The sequence below is a fragment of the Mangifera indica genome, chromosome 2 (genome assembly GCF_011075055.1).
Source record: "Mangifera indica cultivar Alphonso chromosome 2, CATAS_Mindica_2.1, whole genome shotgun sequence".
Lineage (NCBI taxonomy): Eukaryota > Viridiplantae > Streptophyta > Magnoliopsida > Sapindales > Anacardiaceae > Mangifera > Mangifera indica.
Genome location: NC_058138.1, coordinates 17,663,166 through 17,680,964, shown reverse-complemented (window position 1 = coordinate 17,680,964; position 17,799 = coordinate 17,663,166). Strand labels below are relative to the sequence as shown.

The window sequence follows — 17,799 nt, the reverse complement described above, 5'->3', positions numbered from 1 at the left end:
TTCCTTGTTAAGACAACCCCGACGGCGGTTAATAAAGGCTAATGCTGAATGAAAATAATTTGAAAATTTTCATATATATTTCAATTAATAATAAGTAAAAATGATTTATTATAATTATATTAATCGACAGCATGGGGAGAAAAAGTGATTGAATCCGTAGAAAATTCTAAAATTCATAACAAATGGTTGGAATTGTAAAGAGAAAATGCTTTGTCGTGGAAAAGTAAGAGCAGATAGATAATGCATCATGCATATACAATAATACAAAGATAACGAAGGGTCGATAATACTAGTGGTGGTGCTGGTATCATGCTTTTTCAACCGTCCAGATCACTCTCATATATTCCGTAGGATTTGATTTCATTTAATGGGACCTACTTTTGCTGAGGTGGCACTACAATTCCCGACCATCAGCATCTGGTGACTACGATTGACGTTGACTTCTTTCTGTCGACACCCCACGCGGTTTCAATGGGTCACCGTGCAGCCCCTTGCTCTCTTTCCTAGTGGTTCCTCTCCAGGTTTTCTTTGTTGGGTAACTATCTTTTATTGTTTCTCAATTTTTCTTGACGGAATAAAAACGTTTTAAATTATATATATTTTTATTTTTAACATTAAAATACAATTAATTATATAAATTTCATTTTATTATAAAATATCATTATTTGTTTACTTGAAATATTGGGGTTACTTAGAGATGAGAAACTTTCGTATGATTGATTTAGGGTTGGATTCATACTAAATCGAGTTTAAGTTCAACTAATGTCAAGCAAAAAAAATAATCAAAAGGACATCATTTTGACTCAAAATGATGTTTTTTTAATCGATTTATATCAAAATTTTTTATGTTTACACGTTTGGTGAGCGAGCACCCCTAAATCTTGATCGAGTTTTAACTCATTTAAGTTGTGCTCATTTTAGATTTATTAAAGCTAAATTTGTTTTTGAACTTGAATAAGTTTGACTCGAATTCAACTCTAGGTTGGTTTCCGATGGTTTTCGCTCCTAGTTGCCATGTTAGAAAGGGGTGAGTCAATCTTAATGGATAGAATGTTTGGAAAGTGAAAAAATAAATGGTGATTAGCCTCCATCCAGAAGTAGAATTAATTTAAGTGGAGGAGAGACGTGGTGTTTTTCTAAAATCTTTTTATGAAAAATCTGTATCAAGTAAAAGTGTGAAGTCAATGAAAGCAACCAATTCTTAAATTTTATTGACACAAAATAAACTCGATCAGCTGATGCATTTGATTTGCTATAAATGTATAAACGTGGATAATTTCACCCAACAAAGCAAAACAAAAATACCATATCACCCTTCAAAAAGGAACATTCTCAGTTATTTAATAACTGGAAACTTGTCTGTATTTGTTAGACAGGTAAACTTCGAATACAATGATCGAATCTATAATTAGTGCATCAATTAAGTCAAGATTTTATAAGCATGACAGAGATTCAAATTCAAACATTTACCTTGAGGTCAACATTCTTACTATTATTATCTTCTATTTTTTCCTAATAAATAAACAACTTTTCTAGCTAACATCTTTCTAACCAAATAGTAATCTTTATCAATGCATCTTGGTATTCAATCATTTAGCTACATTTAGAAGAGATTTTAATATAATATGTATTAGAAAATGTATATGGTTTTCAAATTTGGTGGGAAAGTGAGAGATTCCTTATGGTAGAAGATATGCATGCATGGATTGGCTTCTAATTAATTCCTTTTCATAATTTCCCGCCCTCCCACAAACAAAGCGACTTCCATGATCCTCTACGACTCAATTTGCGGTCTCAATCCAGAAAAAAGGGGGGATTCAACAGAGAAAAGAAGAAAATAAAGAAGGAAAAGACAGAAAAAGAGACAAATTACAAATTGATCATCTTCTCAATTTGAGAAAATGATCCATGCTTTAAAGTTTTAAAGACGACTGGAAGACGATTTATATCAGCCTAATAAATTAAAGACTTGATAAAGATGGGTAAATTCATGCTATCTTTAATTTCGTATATGATTTTGCTACAAAGTATTTCATCAATCGTTGTATAATTGAGCAAGTTCCCTGATCAACAGGTGGCGCACCTAAATTAGCAGTAATCCATGTTTTAATTACTCTACTATACTTAAATTTCTAAGATTAAGTTGATTTTTGAATGCTTTAATATGAATTTAACTTTAAGGTGGTGTTTAATTATTCAGTTTTAAAGATTACTTTGATAATATATTTTTTATGGTTTATATTACTTTATTTTGTTTATAGGTAATAAAATATTACAATAATTTTCTATTACCAATGGTGACGTGATATATAATATAAAAAGTAATTTTGATTTTATTATAATTATATTATCATTTATTAATTTTTTAAGACAAAAATAATTTCATTTTCAATTAATATAACAAATAAAACAAAAAATATTTTAGAATAATTTTACTTGAGGACATTTAAGTAAAATAATATATTAGTATTCTTTTATTACCTTTGACCAAACACAATAATTATTTATATATATCAAATTTTATCAAATATAATAATAATAATACCAAATTTTATCAAATTTTATTTATATATAACACAAGAACTTTATTAGGGTACATTACAATCACATTCTTACTAGTTAGATCAATTCAAAAGAAAACTATTAATAATCTATGGACAATCAAATAATTTTCCACACATGTTATAATTAAATTTGATGCTAATTTTAATTGCAAATAGTTTTTTATTGTATAAATAAATATATTTATAAATAAAACGGGGAATAGATTATTTAATATTTAATGTTCTTTAACTTTTAACAGTAACAGTATTTTATTTATTCATTATACATGTGTTGAGATCCATTCAACTTAAAATTATAGTTACTAAGAATGATCAATCAGATTGGTCTGTGTAACTTTACGTTACATAATTTTATTACCATTCTTCCAAGAAACTTTATGAGACTTGTGGCAGGCACGTGAGATCATATTGACAGTAAGCTTTAGAAATGTTTACTAGATATTTGTGTAGATGGAGAAGATTAATTTATAAAAACAATTAGTAGATAATTAATAATTAGCACGTAAGTTGCCAATTATACGCTTAAAAAGTTGTATTTACGTGATTAATTTTGTTAGGCATGCAGTAGTAATACAGTATAAAAAGTGGTAGCGGATCATCTCTAATTTTAATTAGTGATATAATTATTTTTATTCCATTAATTGTTGTTATCATGTTCGTGTATCTGTGTCCAATGTCTACGCAAGAGGGGGTCCTTTTGAGCACCAAAGGCACAGTTTAATGGCATCTCAAAGAAACCTTACAGGCGAAGAAAATACTTCCACTCAAACCCTAAAAATATAATAAAACAAAAAGTTATGGAGATGATGGAAGAATAAGAGCAAAATAAACAAAAGCCTTTGCCTATCTTTCCCTCTTCTTCTCTTTAGTTCCCTTTTCTCTTTCTTTCTTTCTTGCTTTCTTTCTTTCTTGGCTCTGGTATTCCCTTGGTGTGATTCTCCACCATTCCTAAAGACCCATCAACCTTTATAAAAAGAAAAAAAGAGAAAAATAAATAAATAAACATGGTTTTCTCATCGGTTCCAGTCTATTTAGATCCTCCCAACTGGCATCAGGTAAGGTTTTCTTCGATTTTCCTTCAACCAAAAAAAGAAAAGAAAAAGAAGGAGATAATTTAAAAGATAAATATTCCTATTCCTTTGTTATCTCTTCTTGAATATACCAAATATTTGTTTCTTTATAATTCAATTTTAATGTTTTTGTTTTCTAATATCTGTTTTGCAGCAACTAAATCATCAACAAGCAAATACTGGAACTGAAAATTCTCAACTTCCACCTTTTCCTCCCGTCAGTCATGTTGGTGTTGGTGTTGGTGTTGGTGTTGGAGCTGGTGGTGCTGTCTCCATCAGGCCTGGCTCCATGGCTGATCGAGCTCGGCTAGCCAAACTGCAACAGCCGGAGGCAGTCCTCAAGTGCCCTAGATGTGATTCTACCAACACTAAGTTTTGTTACTTCAATAATTATAGCCTCTCGCAGCCACGCCACTTCTGTAAGACTTGTCGGCGCTACTGGACTAGAGGGGGAGCCTTAAGGAATGTCCCAGTTGGTGGAGGCTGCAGGAGAAACAAGAAAAACAAAAGCAGTAACTCCAAATCCCAAGTTACCACTGAAAAACAATTGGGTTCAAGTTCTACTAATGCAGTTCCCTCTGATGTTGTTGGCCATTTTCCTCAACAAACACCTCAATTACCCTTGTTGAACTCTATACATAATCTACCTCACTATAATATGGGGAATATTGGGTTAAATTTTGGTGGAATTCAAGCACAGATTGAGGCATCAACTGTCGGTAATGGAGGTCAGAATGATGTTGGGTTTCAAATTGGAAGCAATTCAGGCATATTATCCGCCGGAGGAGTTCAACAATTTCCATTCTTTCAGCCACCCACCGGTTTATATCCTTTCCAAAGTGAAGGTGTTGAAGCACCATCTTCTTTAGTGGGTGACAACCAACTTCGATCCATGACTTCAAACTCTAGGGTTTCTGATCAGACTCCGGTGAAAATGGAAGGAAATAACCACGGGCTAAATTTATCTAGACCATTTCTGGGAATTTCTGAGAATAATCAATTCTGGAGTGGAAGTAACTGGACAGATCTATCAGGTCTAAACTCTTCTTCCGCCACTAATAAGTTTTTATAATCTCTACTGTTCTTTATCATTGAACAGAAAGCTAGCTTTGCTTGAAGTTTAAGATTATATATATCGATCATTACAGCTTAACTTAATGTAGATGATACGAAGTTGCATGCCCCTGAGAGCCACTTTGAGTTGCAAGCTCCTACCCAAAGGTGTGGGTAATGATGAAAAAACTTGTCTCTTCATGATCCACAAAGCATTAAAGACTGGTAGACTTAGTTATCGTTCCTTTCTTCTTATTATGTTGTCGCTTAATTAATCTATATATTTGGTGTCTTGTATTGCATGGGCTTGTTTACAAATTTGTCTTTGTGTGTTGTGTGTTTTCAAACTTATGTATGGGATCTATTATCTGACATGAAGAACTGATCCAGTTCTGTAGCGTATCCTTTACGGTAACTTATTTATATTTCATACTTCTTCATGCACTCGTGTGAAAGTACACAGAGGTCTCATCACTGTTAGAGACACCAACAGTTAGTTTTCACAAAACTATTAAAAAGAAAAAAGCTAGTATTCTGAGCTACCATTATTTATATTTACTGGAAAAGATCACAGGGTTGGTTGACATTGCCAGTGTTATGTTGTTGTGAAACTGTGCGTGAAATTCATGAGCTTTATGGTTTGGTCGATGCTTCGTTATGTGTTTACACTTTTGTTCACGAACTTCTACTGGTAAAGTTGAAGTTCTATGAATTCCTGCTGGTCATCTCTGAAGTTAATGACGAGCATAAGTAATTTAGCTTCAAAGGGTAGTGCACTATATTATTCGGCCTTAAGTAATCTCTCTCTCATTTTAATATTCTTAATGGTTCGATCTCTAGGAGCAACACTTAGCTTAAATCGACGTTAATCTACTCTTGTGAGGTTTACCTATTCCCTATTCCTTTATCTGTGATGTGGGCAAATTTTGAATTCCCGCAAAGCTCATTGTCTCACATTTTTAGGATGTTTATCTGAAAGGTTAGCTCTTTGCAGTACTGGAACTCCCCAAGAAAAATCAAAATTCCAGGTCATTTAAGTTTAAGCATATATATAATCATGAAGAGGGAAAGGCAGAGTCATATTTGCGACTGTTTGGCAATGATTTTATAATTATGTTGGAATCATAAGGTGGGACGTACTTCTTTGTTTGGCGAGAGAAAGAGAGAGAGAGAGAGAGAGTAGCCCAAGAAGTGAAAGACAATTAAGAGAAAACGCCAAATATCCCACTCAAAACCATGCAATATTATCCGTTTTCAACCAAAGCCAGGTCTGAATTGTTTTAGAATTTCGTAGAAGAACGGCGTTAGGTTATAATTATGTGGCAAAAGAAGTGAGAAAAACTTTTGAACGTTTTCTTTAGATTACCTTGCCACTCACTCTGTCTTCTCAGTCTCAGTCTTCAACTTCAAAATCTTCCACCCTAACAATTACATACAAGTAAAGTTTGTAAATTTTAATGTTACTATGATCTAAGAGTGGGCAGCTAGGAGTCTTCTTACAAAAAGAAAAGGAATCAAGGGGTTTCGCTTTTACGAGGACCAAGGCTGCCTTGCAAGAACGAATAAAGCAATCAAGCCAAAAAGCGCTCTCTCTCTCTCTCTCTCTCTCTTTCTCTCTTTCTCTCTCTCAGTTTGGTCCTGGGACGTAGCTCGTAAATTAAAACAGTTAACCGTGATACTAAAAATGAGGAATCATGTGGATAATAAAGAGAAAAGAAATGAAGGAGTAAGAAAATGCGATTCTCACACTAAGAGACAAGAGTGATCACTGACTAATTACTGCTGGTGGTGGGGAAGGTGGTATGGTACGAAGAAGAGGCTCTTCAGAAGAGCAAAGCAATCAATTCAGGGCTCGGAATTCCATCCTCAAATTAAATTAATGTCCTCTCTGTTATTATTATTTCTTTTTTCACTTTCCACCCAGACGCAGCTTTCGCTTTTAAGACCTCTTTAGACTTCTGTTTCTCCTTCTCTATTTTCTCTCTCTACATTCATGAATCTGCTTTTTTCCGTCATGTTTGACATATATAGAAGCTGAGATCACACAGTAGTTTTGTTATTGCGTGGCCAAAAACTGTAGTTAATTCCACAAATCCTCGGTAAAACCATTTTTTTAGCTTGCATAGGGCATAATTCTCATCCTTCCTGTGTTCTCACTGCCACCAAATAACGAGTCTTCTTTTGACACTAACATAAAAACCAACCAACAATATTTGACCAAAAAGGAAAAAAGGGTGCGTAAGTCATCCATTTATCTGAAAATTATACATTAGGGTTACGTTTCCCTCTCTCTCAGGAAAAATATAAATATATTTTTTAATTAGAGGTGGTGTTCATGTGTAACTTAAAGACAATTTATGAAGTAAAAAGTTGGGGAAAATTATTTATTTATATCTTAACAAAAAAAGAGACCCGACAAATCAAATCCCTTTATTCCTTATCTTTTTATTTTTATTGTTGTTTATCAAACAATACTGTTATTGTTTTTGACAGACTTGGCCTCCCTTAAACTTTAGGGAAATTACACTTACTTCTCTAAGTTCATAATATTATCATTAATCCTCTTTATATTTGCCTTAAACTGAGCGCAGGTCAATGTATTTTTCCATTGACTTTAATCAAGACTGCCTTTTCTCACTTTAAATTTATTACTAATAGATCAACACAGTAAGTTGTTATACCAGTTTACAGACTGAAGACACAGAAATTTGATGGGTAAAATAATGTTTTAGATTCAAACTGGTCCTCAATCTAGTGGAGGAAGCAATTTGATTCAACTAATGGTCGGACCGTTAATTATTTAAAAATAATATTTAAAATAATAAAGTATCATTAAATATATAATATGAATTATTTTAATATAAAAATAAATTTAATTCGATGATATAAATATTCAAAATTAACAGATGCAATCTTAGGTACAAGTCTTAATAATCAACTTTGACCCAATTTTTTACTCGGTTCATTGGAGTAGTTTAATTCAGTCTAACTTCAAAAATCATTATGTAGTATTGCTTATAACCATTTATCTTCTTTGTTTCTCATTATGGTACATATTTTGGGTACATTTTAAGTGCTGCCTTATGAGCATGTGCATTTAGCTCAAATTTTCACATAAACTAATAAAAGGTGATGGGACCTTGGAGATTACATGATTTTCCGCAATGCAAAATATCATATTATATTTTTAATATATAAAAATATATGCAATTATAAATTTGATGGTTAGTATGCTGTAAAATGAAAGTTTATGTTACTTATTATAAAAAGAAATTAATACTGATAAAAAATACTCTCACACAAAGATTTTAGACATAACTCTTTTAAAAGGGGCAGCTCCATAAGCCTTGCACAAACTTTTATATACATAAAAAAAAAGGTCTGAAATTTTCTTTTTCTAAATGTTTATCAGTGTGGGGCTATTGCCCCCACTCACATTTAAAAGAAGACTATATCCCTAGATGGTCAACAAATAGTCACACATCACATTCACAAACATAAGAAAGCAAAAACAATAATATTAAAAAGGAAATTCACAAGCTGATCATATTACTAGCTAATCACCTGTTCTTGTTAATTTATAAGAACAGCTACACATTTATATGTATGATTATAGTATTGAATATTATTTTATTTTTAAATATGTATCTATTTATATTTTGAAAATAAATAAACATAATTTTATTAATTTATAGTCTTCAATTGGATTACTTAAAAAGGAAATAAAATTCAATAATATTATTATTTACAATTTCCAATTGGATGGCATCAGTTTGCAAGCAACTACATTACTAAATCTTGCAAACTGATGCCACTCCTGGAATCTCCCCTTTTAGGTTGTCTTCATCCAATTGGAGATAAACAAACTCCATTGATATTTTCTTTCTCTTATCCAAATACAATAATTGAGATTCTAGAATATCGGTAGCTCAATCAATACTATTACGTAACTTCTGAAAGAGTAATATTATATGTATTTATTTTTGAGTATATTAATTAATATGTATCTAAAATATATCATAATATAAATAAATATTATTTTTATATTTTAAATTGATAAATATAATTTTATTATTTAAAATAATATTTTATATATTTGTTTTTAAGTATATATATAAAATATATTATTATATAGTTGGATGTTTTTACGAACCCAGTGTCAAGAGAAAAATTCTGTACTCTTTCCCTCCCATTGGGGAAGATTTACCTGATGACTGATGTCTCTGAAAAAAAATATGATAACTAAAGAAGAGAAAGAGAGTTTGTACAACGAGTCAGTGAAGAAAAAAGCAAAGTCTTTTAAAATGTCAGGCAGAAGATGAACATTACATCAATGGCAAACTTTGTAGCTTAGCTTGAAAAATAAGCCGAATGATTTTCTTTTCTTTAAGAACAGAATTTGATATGAAAGGCTTTTTGATGTTTTCCCTGATCTGTCAATTGTATAAAGATGGTGGCTAGATTCCGTTCTCTATGATATTTGTTCATATCTCAATGTTACTTTATTTTTTGAGGTTTCAATGATTTAGAATATGAAATTTTGTCCTCAAAAATTTGAATCCAACAATTGGGTAAATCCAATTGCTTAAGCAATTTATTTTCTATTTTCATGTAATCTGGATCGTTGCTTCCAAGTTGGAAAAAAGTTTGAATTAGTACGAAAATCTGCGATTAAAGCAATTTGACCCAACATATTCATAGATAATAAGGTGGTCCATTCAACTTTCATGGCATTAAAATGGGTCCCATTTGATGAAACCCTAGAAAGAAACAGAAATCCCATCAAATCCATGGTGAATATTAGTTTTCCATAAAAAGTTGATTTCAAATGCAATGTATGGTTACTTGGGGTCTGGAATTTTTTTTTTTTCCACCAAAATATGCATCATTCAGATATCTCATTGGCCGGCTTATTCACAGATTATAAACTGAGGACGTAAAGAGTCGGGTTTATATATAGCTTTTAACTTGATTACAGGAAACATCTCTTCACTAAAAATTTGAGGATGATCACAGTCATTCATGATACAATATTGGATACAAATAACATTAGAGGTTTGTAGATTGGATCTTCGTCCCTTTCCTTTCTTTGTATCTGATTGCTCTATGATTAATCTCTTCCATCTATTGTCCTCAATCCTTCCACGCAAACAAATTAATAACACTTACAGATTGGGTAGGTGATCTTCCACCTCCCCTTCCACAGCCAGGCGGCCTCTTTCAATGCAAAATGTAAAGAAACAAAAGGATCAACGAAGGGATTAATAAAACAAAATACCTCAACTATCCACACCAGTTGTCATTGATGATGACTGGGGGCTTTGTGTCTGAGACACGGATTGATTTTCTGTTTGCAACTGAGCCTGCTTTTGTTGCTCAATAAATCTACTCATTCGCTCGAGCAACTGTGCAGCCTTTCGCTTGCCCCTGTCTGTCCCATTCTGTGCCAAATCCAACAGATGACTCATCACCCCTAGTTCCCTAGCCTCTGCTAGATATTGTTGGTCTCCACCACAAAGGTGCACCAAAACAGCAGCAGCATTCTCTTTGTTCCTTGGAGATCCATTTGCAATAACCTCCACCAATACTGGCACTGCTTCAGCAGCCCCAATGGCTGCTTTTCCTTCAGGATGGCTAGCAAGTATAGCTAGTATGGCCAGTGCTTCATCCACCATTCCACCTCCAGGTTCTGTCAGCAAATGCATCAGGGTAGGAACAACTCCAGCCCTCACAGCCTTTCCCTTGTTCCCTTGGTAGATGCACAAATTAAAGAGAGCAGTTGCAGCATCCTTCTTCCCCCTTTGGGTACCTTCACTTAGAAGTGTGACCAGTGGTGGGATGGCTCCAGAACCACCAATAGTAACTTTGTTTTCATCAATGACCGAAAGGCTAAATAGGGTTGCTGCAGCATTTTCTCGTGCTTCCATGCTCCCTTTTTTCAGTACATGAACTATACCAGGAACCGCCCCCGATGAGACAATACTCCCTTTGTTTTCTTCACATATGGAAAGGTTAAGAAGAGCTGTGACAGCATGTTCCTGGGTACGAGAGTCAGGTGTGGAAAGCAGGCCTACGAGGAGAGGGATTGCACCAGCTTCAGCAATGGCAACACGATTATCTGCATTGCGCTTGGCAAGAAGACGGATTTCACCAGCAGCAGATCTCTGATCCTCAGGGTTACCAGATGTTAGCTTGCTAAGGAGAATCTCAATCTTGGCGCGTTCAGCAGGTGAACAGGCAGATGACGTCTTACTGGGTCGTGAACTGCTGGGTCGTTTTGGTGGTTCAATGCCATTTGCCTCGCACCATTGAGCTATAAGGCTACGGAGGACATAATTGGGTGTGAGTGCAGTACCAGAGAGAGTCTGCTGTGTCTTCGGACATGTGCCATGTCCTGCTTCCAGCCATTTCTCAATGCAGGAACGCTCATAGGTCTGCAGCAGAGGAGAAAGCAAAGAGAACTGTTAACAATAGAGGGAGAAAATAAAAAGTAAATGCCAGTCTGCTTCCTTTGACTGCAAGTCCTGGGCTTTCACAATTATGTTTTTATAACACATCTCTAAGTCAGAAAAAGCATCAGATGACATTGTTAATAACCTACAGACTCTTAGCCTAATTTAGCAAAGAAATTAAAGCAATTACTGAAAGACAGGGATTATTTCTAGACTAAATTTTGGCTACGATCTCACATAGAGTACTTAACAATGGCATGCCCCAAAAAGTGGATGCAAGGTGATAAAACAAAATTCCGTATACAATCAATGTTCTTCAAATGCAAAGTCCATTCTACATTTGAATCAAGTGAACAAAGTGAAAAAGTCATGTTACTCCTGGGTCATCTAATTATTTTAGGATAACGAAATGAAGAGTAAATGTGATCCCACTTAGTTTTGTTCATCACAGAGTGGGAATTCCAGGATGCATATACCTGTCCAGTTGAAACAATGACAGGATCCTTCATCAACTCCAGGGATATTGGACAACGGAAGTCATCTGGTATAACGGGGGCCTTGTGGTTCCTATCACTAGATGCTTGTCCACCATGACTTGGACAAAGATTCTTTTCTTTCGAAGGAGCATCCAAGTTAGGGTTCTCTGTTTGCACAAAATCTTTAATTTTCTTCAACAGCATTGACATCTTCTCAATGCTCTCCCCAGGATCTCCACCAGATGTAGTAACCATTTCATGTAAAGCCAGTGATTCTTGAGTCAAGTCAGATATTCCCATCAATTGCAGTTGGTCAGCCAATCTCCTTAGGACAGCTGGATCTATTGCTGCATCATTGTTCTTGTTGTAAAGGGACAAAAGGTCCTCATAAAGTTCAACATTGGGTGAGTCAACCCTTCCTTTGGCTCTTCTGAACTGAACAAGGACAAGCTCAACCTGTATACCGAAAGAGTTAAAACAGAATATAGAAAATATGAGACTCAGAGAACAATTGACTTGTGGACCTCCGCCTTGATGACCACTAGGTCAAGTAATTGTGTGCATTCATAAAATACTACAATCTTCTAAGGCAACAAAATAGCGACTGGATAAGAAACAGAGCATAATTTGTTTAACAATGATTCTTTACCTGTTCTTTGACTTCATCTGAGATGTCAAGCTTCTCATAGGAAATTGCACTTAAAGTTTGTTCCAACTGAGCTGTCACGTCAAAGAATTTTTGCATAATTTCGTCCCTTTCTAGGACCTGTTAATACGGCAGCTATGGTTAGTAAATCGGAAGCATTTGAATTTTATGGAAACAAAAAATTGCCAGAAATGATTATTTGAATAATCATATATCCAAGAGAACATAATTTTAATGCTAGCAATTTGACTAACACAAACCCTGCCAAGTAAAGCTATGCCTATAGTTTGTATAGATTCTATGAGTAACCAAGTAGTGCATGAACACTAATCATAAATGCTATAGGACCTCAAATTTTCCTGCACTGCAACAATATGCTAAGGTTATATGTATAAACATATAGAACTCTGACAGAAAACCCATCAGTGTGTAATACTGAAATTTTTAAGGTTTACTGGTTTAAGAAAGAGTTGCCTCAATGAATCCCATGATTCCATTCATTAACGTCACTTCAAAATTTTGACCAACCATTAGCTGCATATATTGCAAGGAATAGAATATTGCTTCAACTGTTAGATTGCAAGAAGATAAGGATTTGCATAATTAGGAGAGAGGCAAGAAGAGTGTGTCCATTATCAGTGAACTGGGTTACGGACAAGATTTGGGTAATGTTATTAAATGTTCTAACCAATTCACCAACAATATTCTTCTGAATCTCTAAATCCAAACACTTTAATAAGAATCAGAGCTGAACAATTTGAAGTCAAGAATTAATGTTATCTTTCTAGCTTCCCTCTGTATCCAGTATTATGTTATGTCAACAACATTTCTAACAATAAGCTAGGCCTCTTCACTTTCGGAACTCATGGTACTAGATTCTACCATGAAATCTCAATAGCAACTATGTGTAATACTGACATTCAAGAATATAGTGCCTTCACAATCAAGATCAACTAAACCCTTGCCCTTCTTTCCCCTTGCTAGAACACCACTTCCCTTGATATACCCCATACTAGGAAAAAGGTTTGCCTATGGTTCACAGTCCTTTTCAGAGTGGTTCTTTCTCCTGAGTTAAGTGACAGGGCTGTGGTGAAATGTTGCCTAATTTGATGTGTACAATGACCTCATACCCACTACCAACAGGCAATACCCATAGAGTCATGCTAATACAATGATTTATTGATATGCACACATATAGAATGATACAAACCTTACCTTATCTCCCACCATCAATACAAAGCAAATAATGAAGTGATGAATCACCAAAAACATGTCCAAGATCAAGAATTACCCAGTGTAAATATGTTAATATGCCTTCTTTAGTGCTTTCACAGTCAGAAATTAGAAGAGACACTTTTTCATAGTAACTTAAAGAGGTTGAGCAATGATAGATATTGTAGTTTTCAACAATCTATTTTTATATTTCAATTGCTATAATCTTTTGAAAGCTACCCTCAAATTATAGATAAATTATTGATTATCCTTGCAAAATATAAAATATAGATTGATTTCCTGCAAACTGCCAAACATAACAGATACTCCAAGTGCATGCCCATCTTCATACATCAGTGTGGATTGTTTTGCAATCCATATGCAAAAGCAACTTTCACTAAACTCAAAACAAATATTTCCAGCAATATAAGATTAATTCATTCTGGGATTTACAATGCCAAATCTATTTCATAACATTAACTTACAAACGAAAATACAGATGAAGATCCCATAAATCCATATAAAAGTCTTAGCATTAGGAAACTTTTTGGTTAATGATGAATCACGAAGAAACTAATTTTCATCAAATGAGAAATTCATAAGCATTCGATGATCATTACAATTGTCCTTAATATAGATTATAATCAGTTCTGAGAATAACAAAGCAGAGAGGAGAACGGGAAGAAATTTCAATTCCATTACTTAACTGATTGGGAATTCATTACTGAAAAACTAGTAACAGAGAAGACACCAGAACTTAAAACTCTCTAATCGAACCCGAACCCAACTCTTCAGCCAAGTTAAAAGAAGTAGACAACTTTAAATCCGTTCATTTCTTATTACGTGAAAGCAATGTAATAAAACATAAATTTTACAGATTCGCTATGAAAGTCAATCGCCGGAGACGTTTTAGCTGCTTCCAATTCTTACACGCGTGCATAACCAATCAAATGCTTCTATTTAGCTATATAAATAACTATTAGCTCTAATTACCGATAATTACTGTCCATTGCAATTCATTTCCCCCCGTTTTCTCAACCACCAAACAGATCGAACAATCAAAAAGTTAAAAACAGAAAAGACAACACAGGAATGCAAAGCTAATTATAACTTACACACCAGGTAAATCTTGCTGCCTTCGCTGCCAAATCTGAGCAACTCTTTAGCTGAATCTAAAGCCTCCTTCAACGAAACAAAAGCTTTAGCAGTTTCTTCCGGAATCTCTTCTTTGCTTTCTTTGATTTCCTCAAACATTGGTGTCAGCAACTTCAATCTTCTAGCTAAATTACAGTACTGTTTCTTGACCGTGCTCCTGTAATCTGAGATTGACGCTATGTCGTTAACTGTATCGATCAGACTCTGTACAAGCATTCCTTTGTCTTCCTCCATTACAGAGAGATTAATTGAAAACTCAGCTAACCTAAACTAAACTAATTAAACTACAATCAGATCTCACTGTAAGCACTATATTGTAAGTGTTTATTAGCAAATACTTGCTCCGATACCAGCAGATTTGAGTTAAATTTAGTAACGTTTTGTGTTTAATTTAGTGGTGGCTAGACTCGTCTGGCCTCCATGAAAGAGGAGACTTTTTGAGAAGATGAGGGTGTCTTTTGTCTCTCTGTTAGTGGGGCGGCTGAGGCTGAGCGAGCTAAATCCAGGTGAGGGGTTGGGCAACTTGGGTTTGGACTTGAGAGTCAAAATGAGCTAAACTCTGCTTCGGCCTGGCTTGGCTAAGGGTTGAGTTTTGTAACAGAGCGAGCTAGGGTTGGTCGATTCAGTTAAGCTAATGCCGCTGAATTAACGTTGGTCAGCGATTTAGCCGTTAAACTTAATTCGTTAAGAACAAACTTTATTAAATTATTTTTATAAGTATTTTGAAATAAAAAATAATTAAACAAACTTCATAATTTGCGTAAATTTAATCCCGTAATTTTGAATAAATGATGACGAAATTAAGACAAAATAATGCAAAAAGAGGACGCACCCAACTGAAATTCGTGTTTGCTCAGGGGTAAAGAAGTAATAGTAAAGAAGAAGAATATTTAAACAATAAACAACGTAATGTTAATTTCATCTTTAGGAAGCACAAATAAATAATGTAACATCATACCTACACCCACTTGTCAAAAATCACAGAAATGCATGCTGGAAATTTCAACATAGTAATTATAATGACTGGCCAGTCATGCATGCAATTGCAAATGAAAGAGGTGTGGCTTCTATCAAATTATGGTCATGTGATGTGGGACTTGGGACACACACCTAACATTAGATGCTAGTTTTGTTGCATGCGACTATGCGTAAATTAGGTGATTATTTTGGTGGCTAATTTGCATTTTCCATTTTTTATTTCTACATTTCGAATTGGGATTGGGTTTTCATACTCAAATATAGTTACATCCTAATCAATTGAATCAACTTGCTTTGCCCAATAAGCAACAATGTTTCAACTTATCACGTCTCTTAGACAATTATTTTAGGCCAAAAGACTTATTCCCACCCAAGTTTTAGGTACATACTAATCAAGTGAAGTTGTACAGCTAAGCTAATCAAGAGAATGGGAAGTATTACAGCTATAATGCTCTGGATGTTGGAATAAATTAAGAAGAAAACTTTTCCACGTTTCAAATGTTGGCGGGTTTTGTAAGAATTAGAGTGCTTTTTTAAAGTTGCTAAAATAGCATAAACTACTATGGAATAATCGCTTGTCAACCCAAGTGGCAGAAAAATTTGACCTTTAATAAGGGTAGGTATCTGGGTTGCATAAAAAAAGGAAAACAGAAGAAGTAAAAAATTAATTTAAAAAAAAAAAAGCTCTTTGTAACCAGTCTTTTTTGTCATTTTAATTTTAATTTTTTTTCATTTATAAAAAGCAGGACAACGATGATGTGCGGGCAAAGTAAAATTCTATAAGCTACAAAGACTTGGCATGTGATATCTGGTAATATGATTTATAAAAACAAAATTATATATCTTTGAAAAAAAGGAATACTCTGGATGATCAATGTGAATAAAAAATCCTTTGTACGATTGATCACAGCTAAGCGATTGCGTGACAGCCAATACCACACGGCCTTGAGGTGGGCCATAGGAGCCTTTGCTGCCGTTTGATCAAGTAGCATATTTTAAAATCAAAAGAGGAAAAGTCAGAATACTATTATTATGAGATGGTTAGACTTCGGCACGTTTGAGAGCGTACAGGTGGTGACCCACAGGTAGTTTTAGCCGTTTGATCACTGCCCAGTCGTCTATCAGAATCAGAGTACACGTGGCCCACATGCACAGGGCGAGTGGTGGTGGGATTGCGAAGATACAGGCCGTCAAGTCGCTCTACCTGATAGCGACTTGTATCTTAATTCCACTGGGCTTCGATTCAAACGGCTCTGCTTATGAAGCCGTTTTTAACAACCCTCCAGCTGTAGGCTGTAGCCACCATTTTACATGCTGCTTGCCCAAACAATTAAATAAATTTAAAAAAAAAACAATTAAGAATTAGAGAGAAGTCCACATGACTGGAGTGGGTCCGGCTTCTTTCTTAGATTATGTGATGCAGTGGTCCCGTGAGAGCGAAATCCGCGGCACATGGTCGACATATTGGCAATGATGGTAGTAGTGTCATATCCACCATGGCACGATCCACTCTTGGAGTTGACGACGAATCAGAACCGTCCATTTAGGATCCCATGATGTTATGCATCCTACGAGAAATCTAATTTCTTATTAAAAAACTAACGAAGTGGTGATTATGATGAGATGACCATCTCATGAGGAAGGAAAATGAATAACGTTTAACAAAATTTTTTTTTACAAGTTAAAAATTATATAAAGCAAAAATTATAGCATAAAGATTCCAAGGCATTCCGAGCAAATATCATAAAAAAAAAAACTTCAAAAGAAAACATACATAGAAGCGCCTAAGCTCCAAAAAGCTAACTAATTCACTATTAAATTGCACGAATTAGTTTGAAATTTCAAAAATTAACTCTAAATCTATACCATTAGACTGAACTTTATTACAAATATAATTAAAAATTTGACTTCCCTCTAAACAAAAGAAGAGAAAATATCACTTAATTTTAACTTAGCATGTTATAAAATTATTTAAATACCATTCATGTTAATTCATCATGTAATTAAAACGCCAAATGTCAAAACATGAAATCCAACAAACATAAAGTTGTGTGTATAAGAGCCCAAATATCCAATCAAAAACCAAAAAACTGAAAATAATAGCAAATACATAAACTCAATCTCAAGAGTTCACCCCTCATGTAGCTTCATCATTGATCAATTACTTTGTTATAACTATGTTATTATTTATTA

General features: G+C 34.2%; 2 protein-coding genes across 3 annotated transcripts; one reads left to right on the top strand and one right to left on the bottom strand.

Moving 5' to 3' along the window:
• The first annotated feature begins 3,205 nt into the window (after positions 1-3,205).
• Positions 3,206-5,127, top strand: LOC123198697 (dof zinc finger protein DOF2.2-like). 2 transcript variants are annotated; one of them, XM_044613447.1, is made up of 3 exons: positions 3,206-3,619; positions 3,789-4,668; positions 4,798-5,127. In XM_044613447.1, exons 1-3 carry the CDS (start codon positions 3,569-3,571, stop codon positions 4,863-4,865), a joined length of 999 nt encoding a protein of 332 aa, XP_044469382.1. In that variant the 5' UTR covers positions 3,206-3,568; the 3' UTR covers positions 4,866-5,127. The 2 variants fall into 2 exon arrangements, with proteins under 2 accessions (XP_044469382.1, XP_044469391.1); XM_044613456.1 differs by having other exon boundaries at positions 3,209-3,619; positions 4,783-5,127.
• A 4,489-nt stretch (positions 5,128-9,616) lies between these two features.
• LOC123208906 (U-box domain-containing protein 13-like) lies at positions 9,617-15,500 on the bottom strand. The gene is made up of 4 exons (XM_044626536.1): positions 14,593-15,500; positions 12,265-12,381; positions 11,616-12,071; positions 9,617-11,121 (listed from the first exon to the last, which is right to left on the bottom strand). Exons 1-4 carry the CDS (start codon positions 14,860-14,862, stop codon positions 9,967-9,969), a joined length of 1,998 nt encoding a protein of 665 aa, XP_044482471.1. The 5' UTR covers positions 14,863-15,500; the 3' UTR covers positions 9,617-9,966.
• Between the last annotated feature and the right edge of the window lie 2,299 nt (positions 15,501-17,799).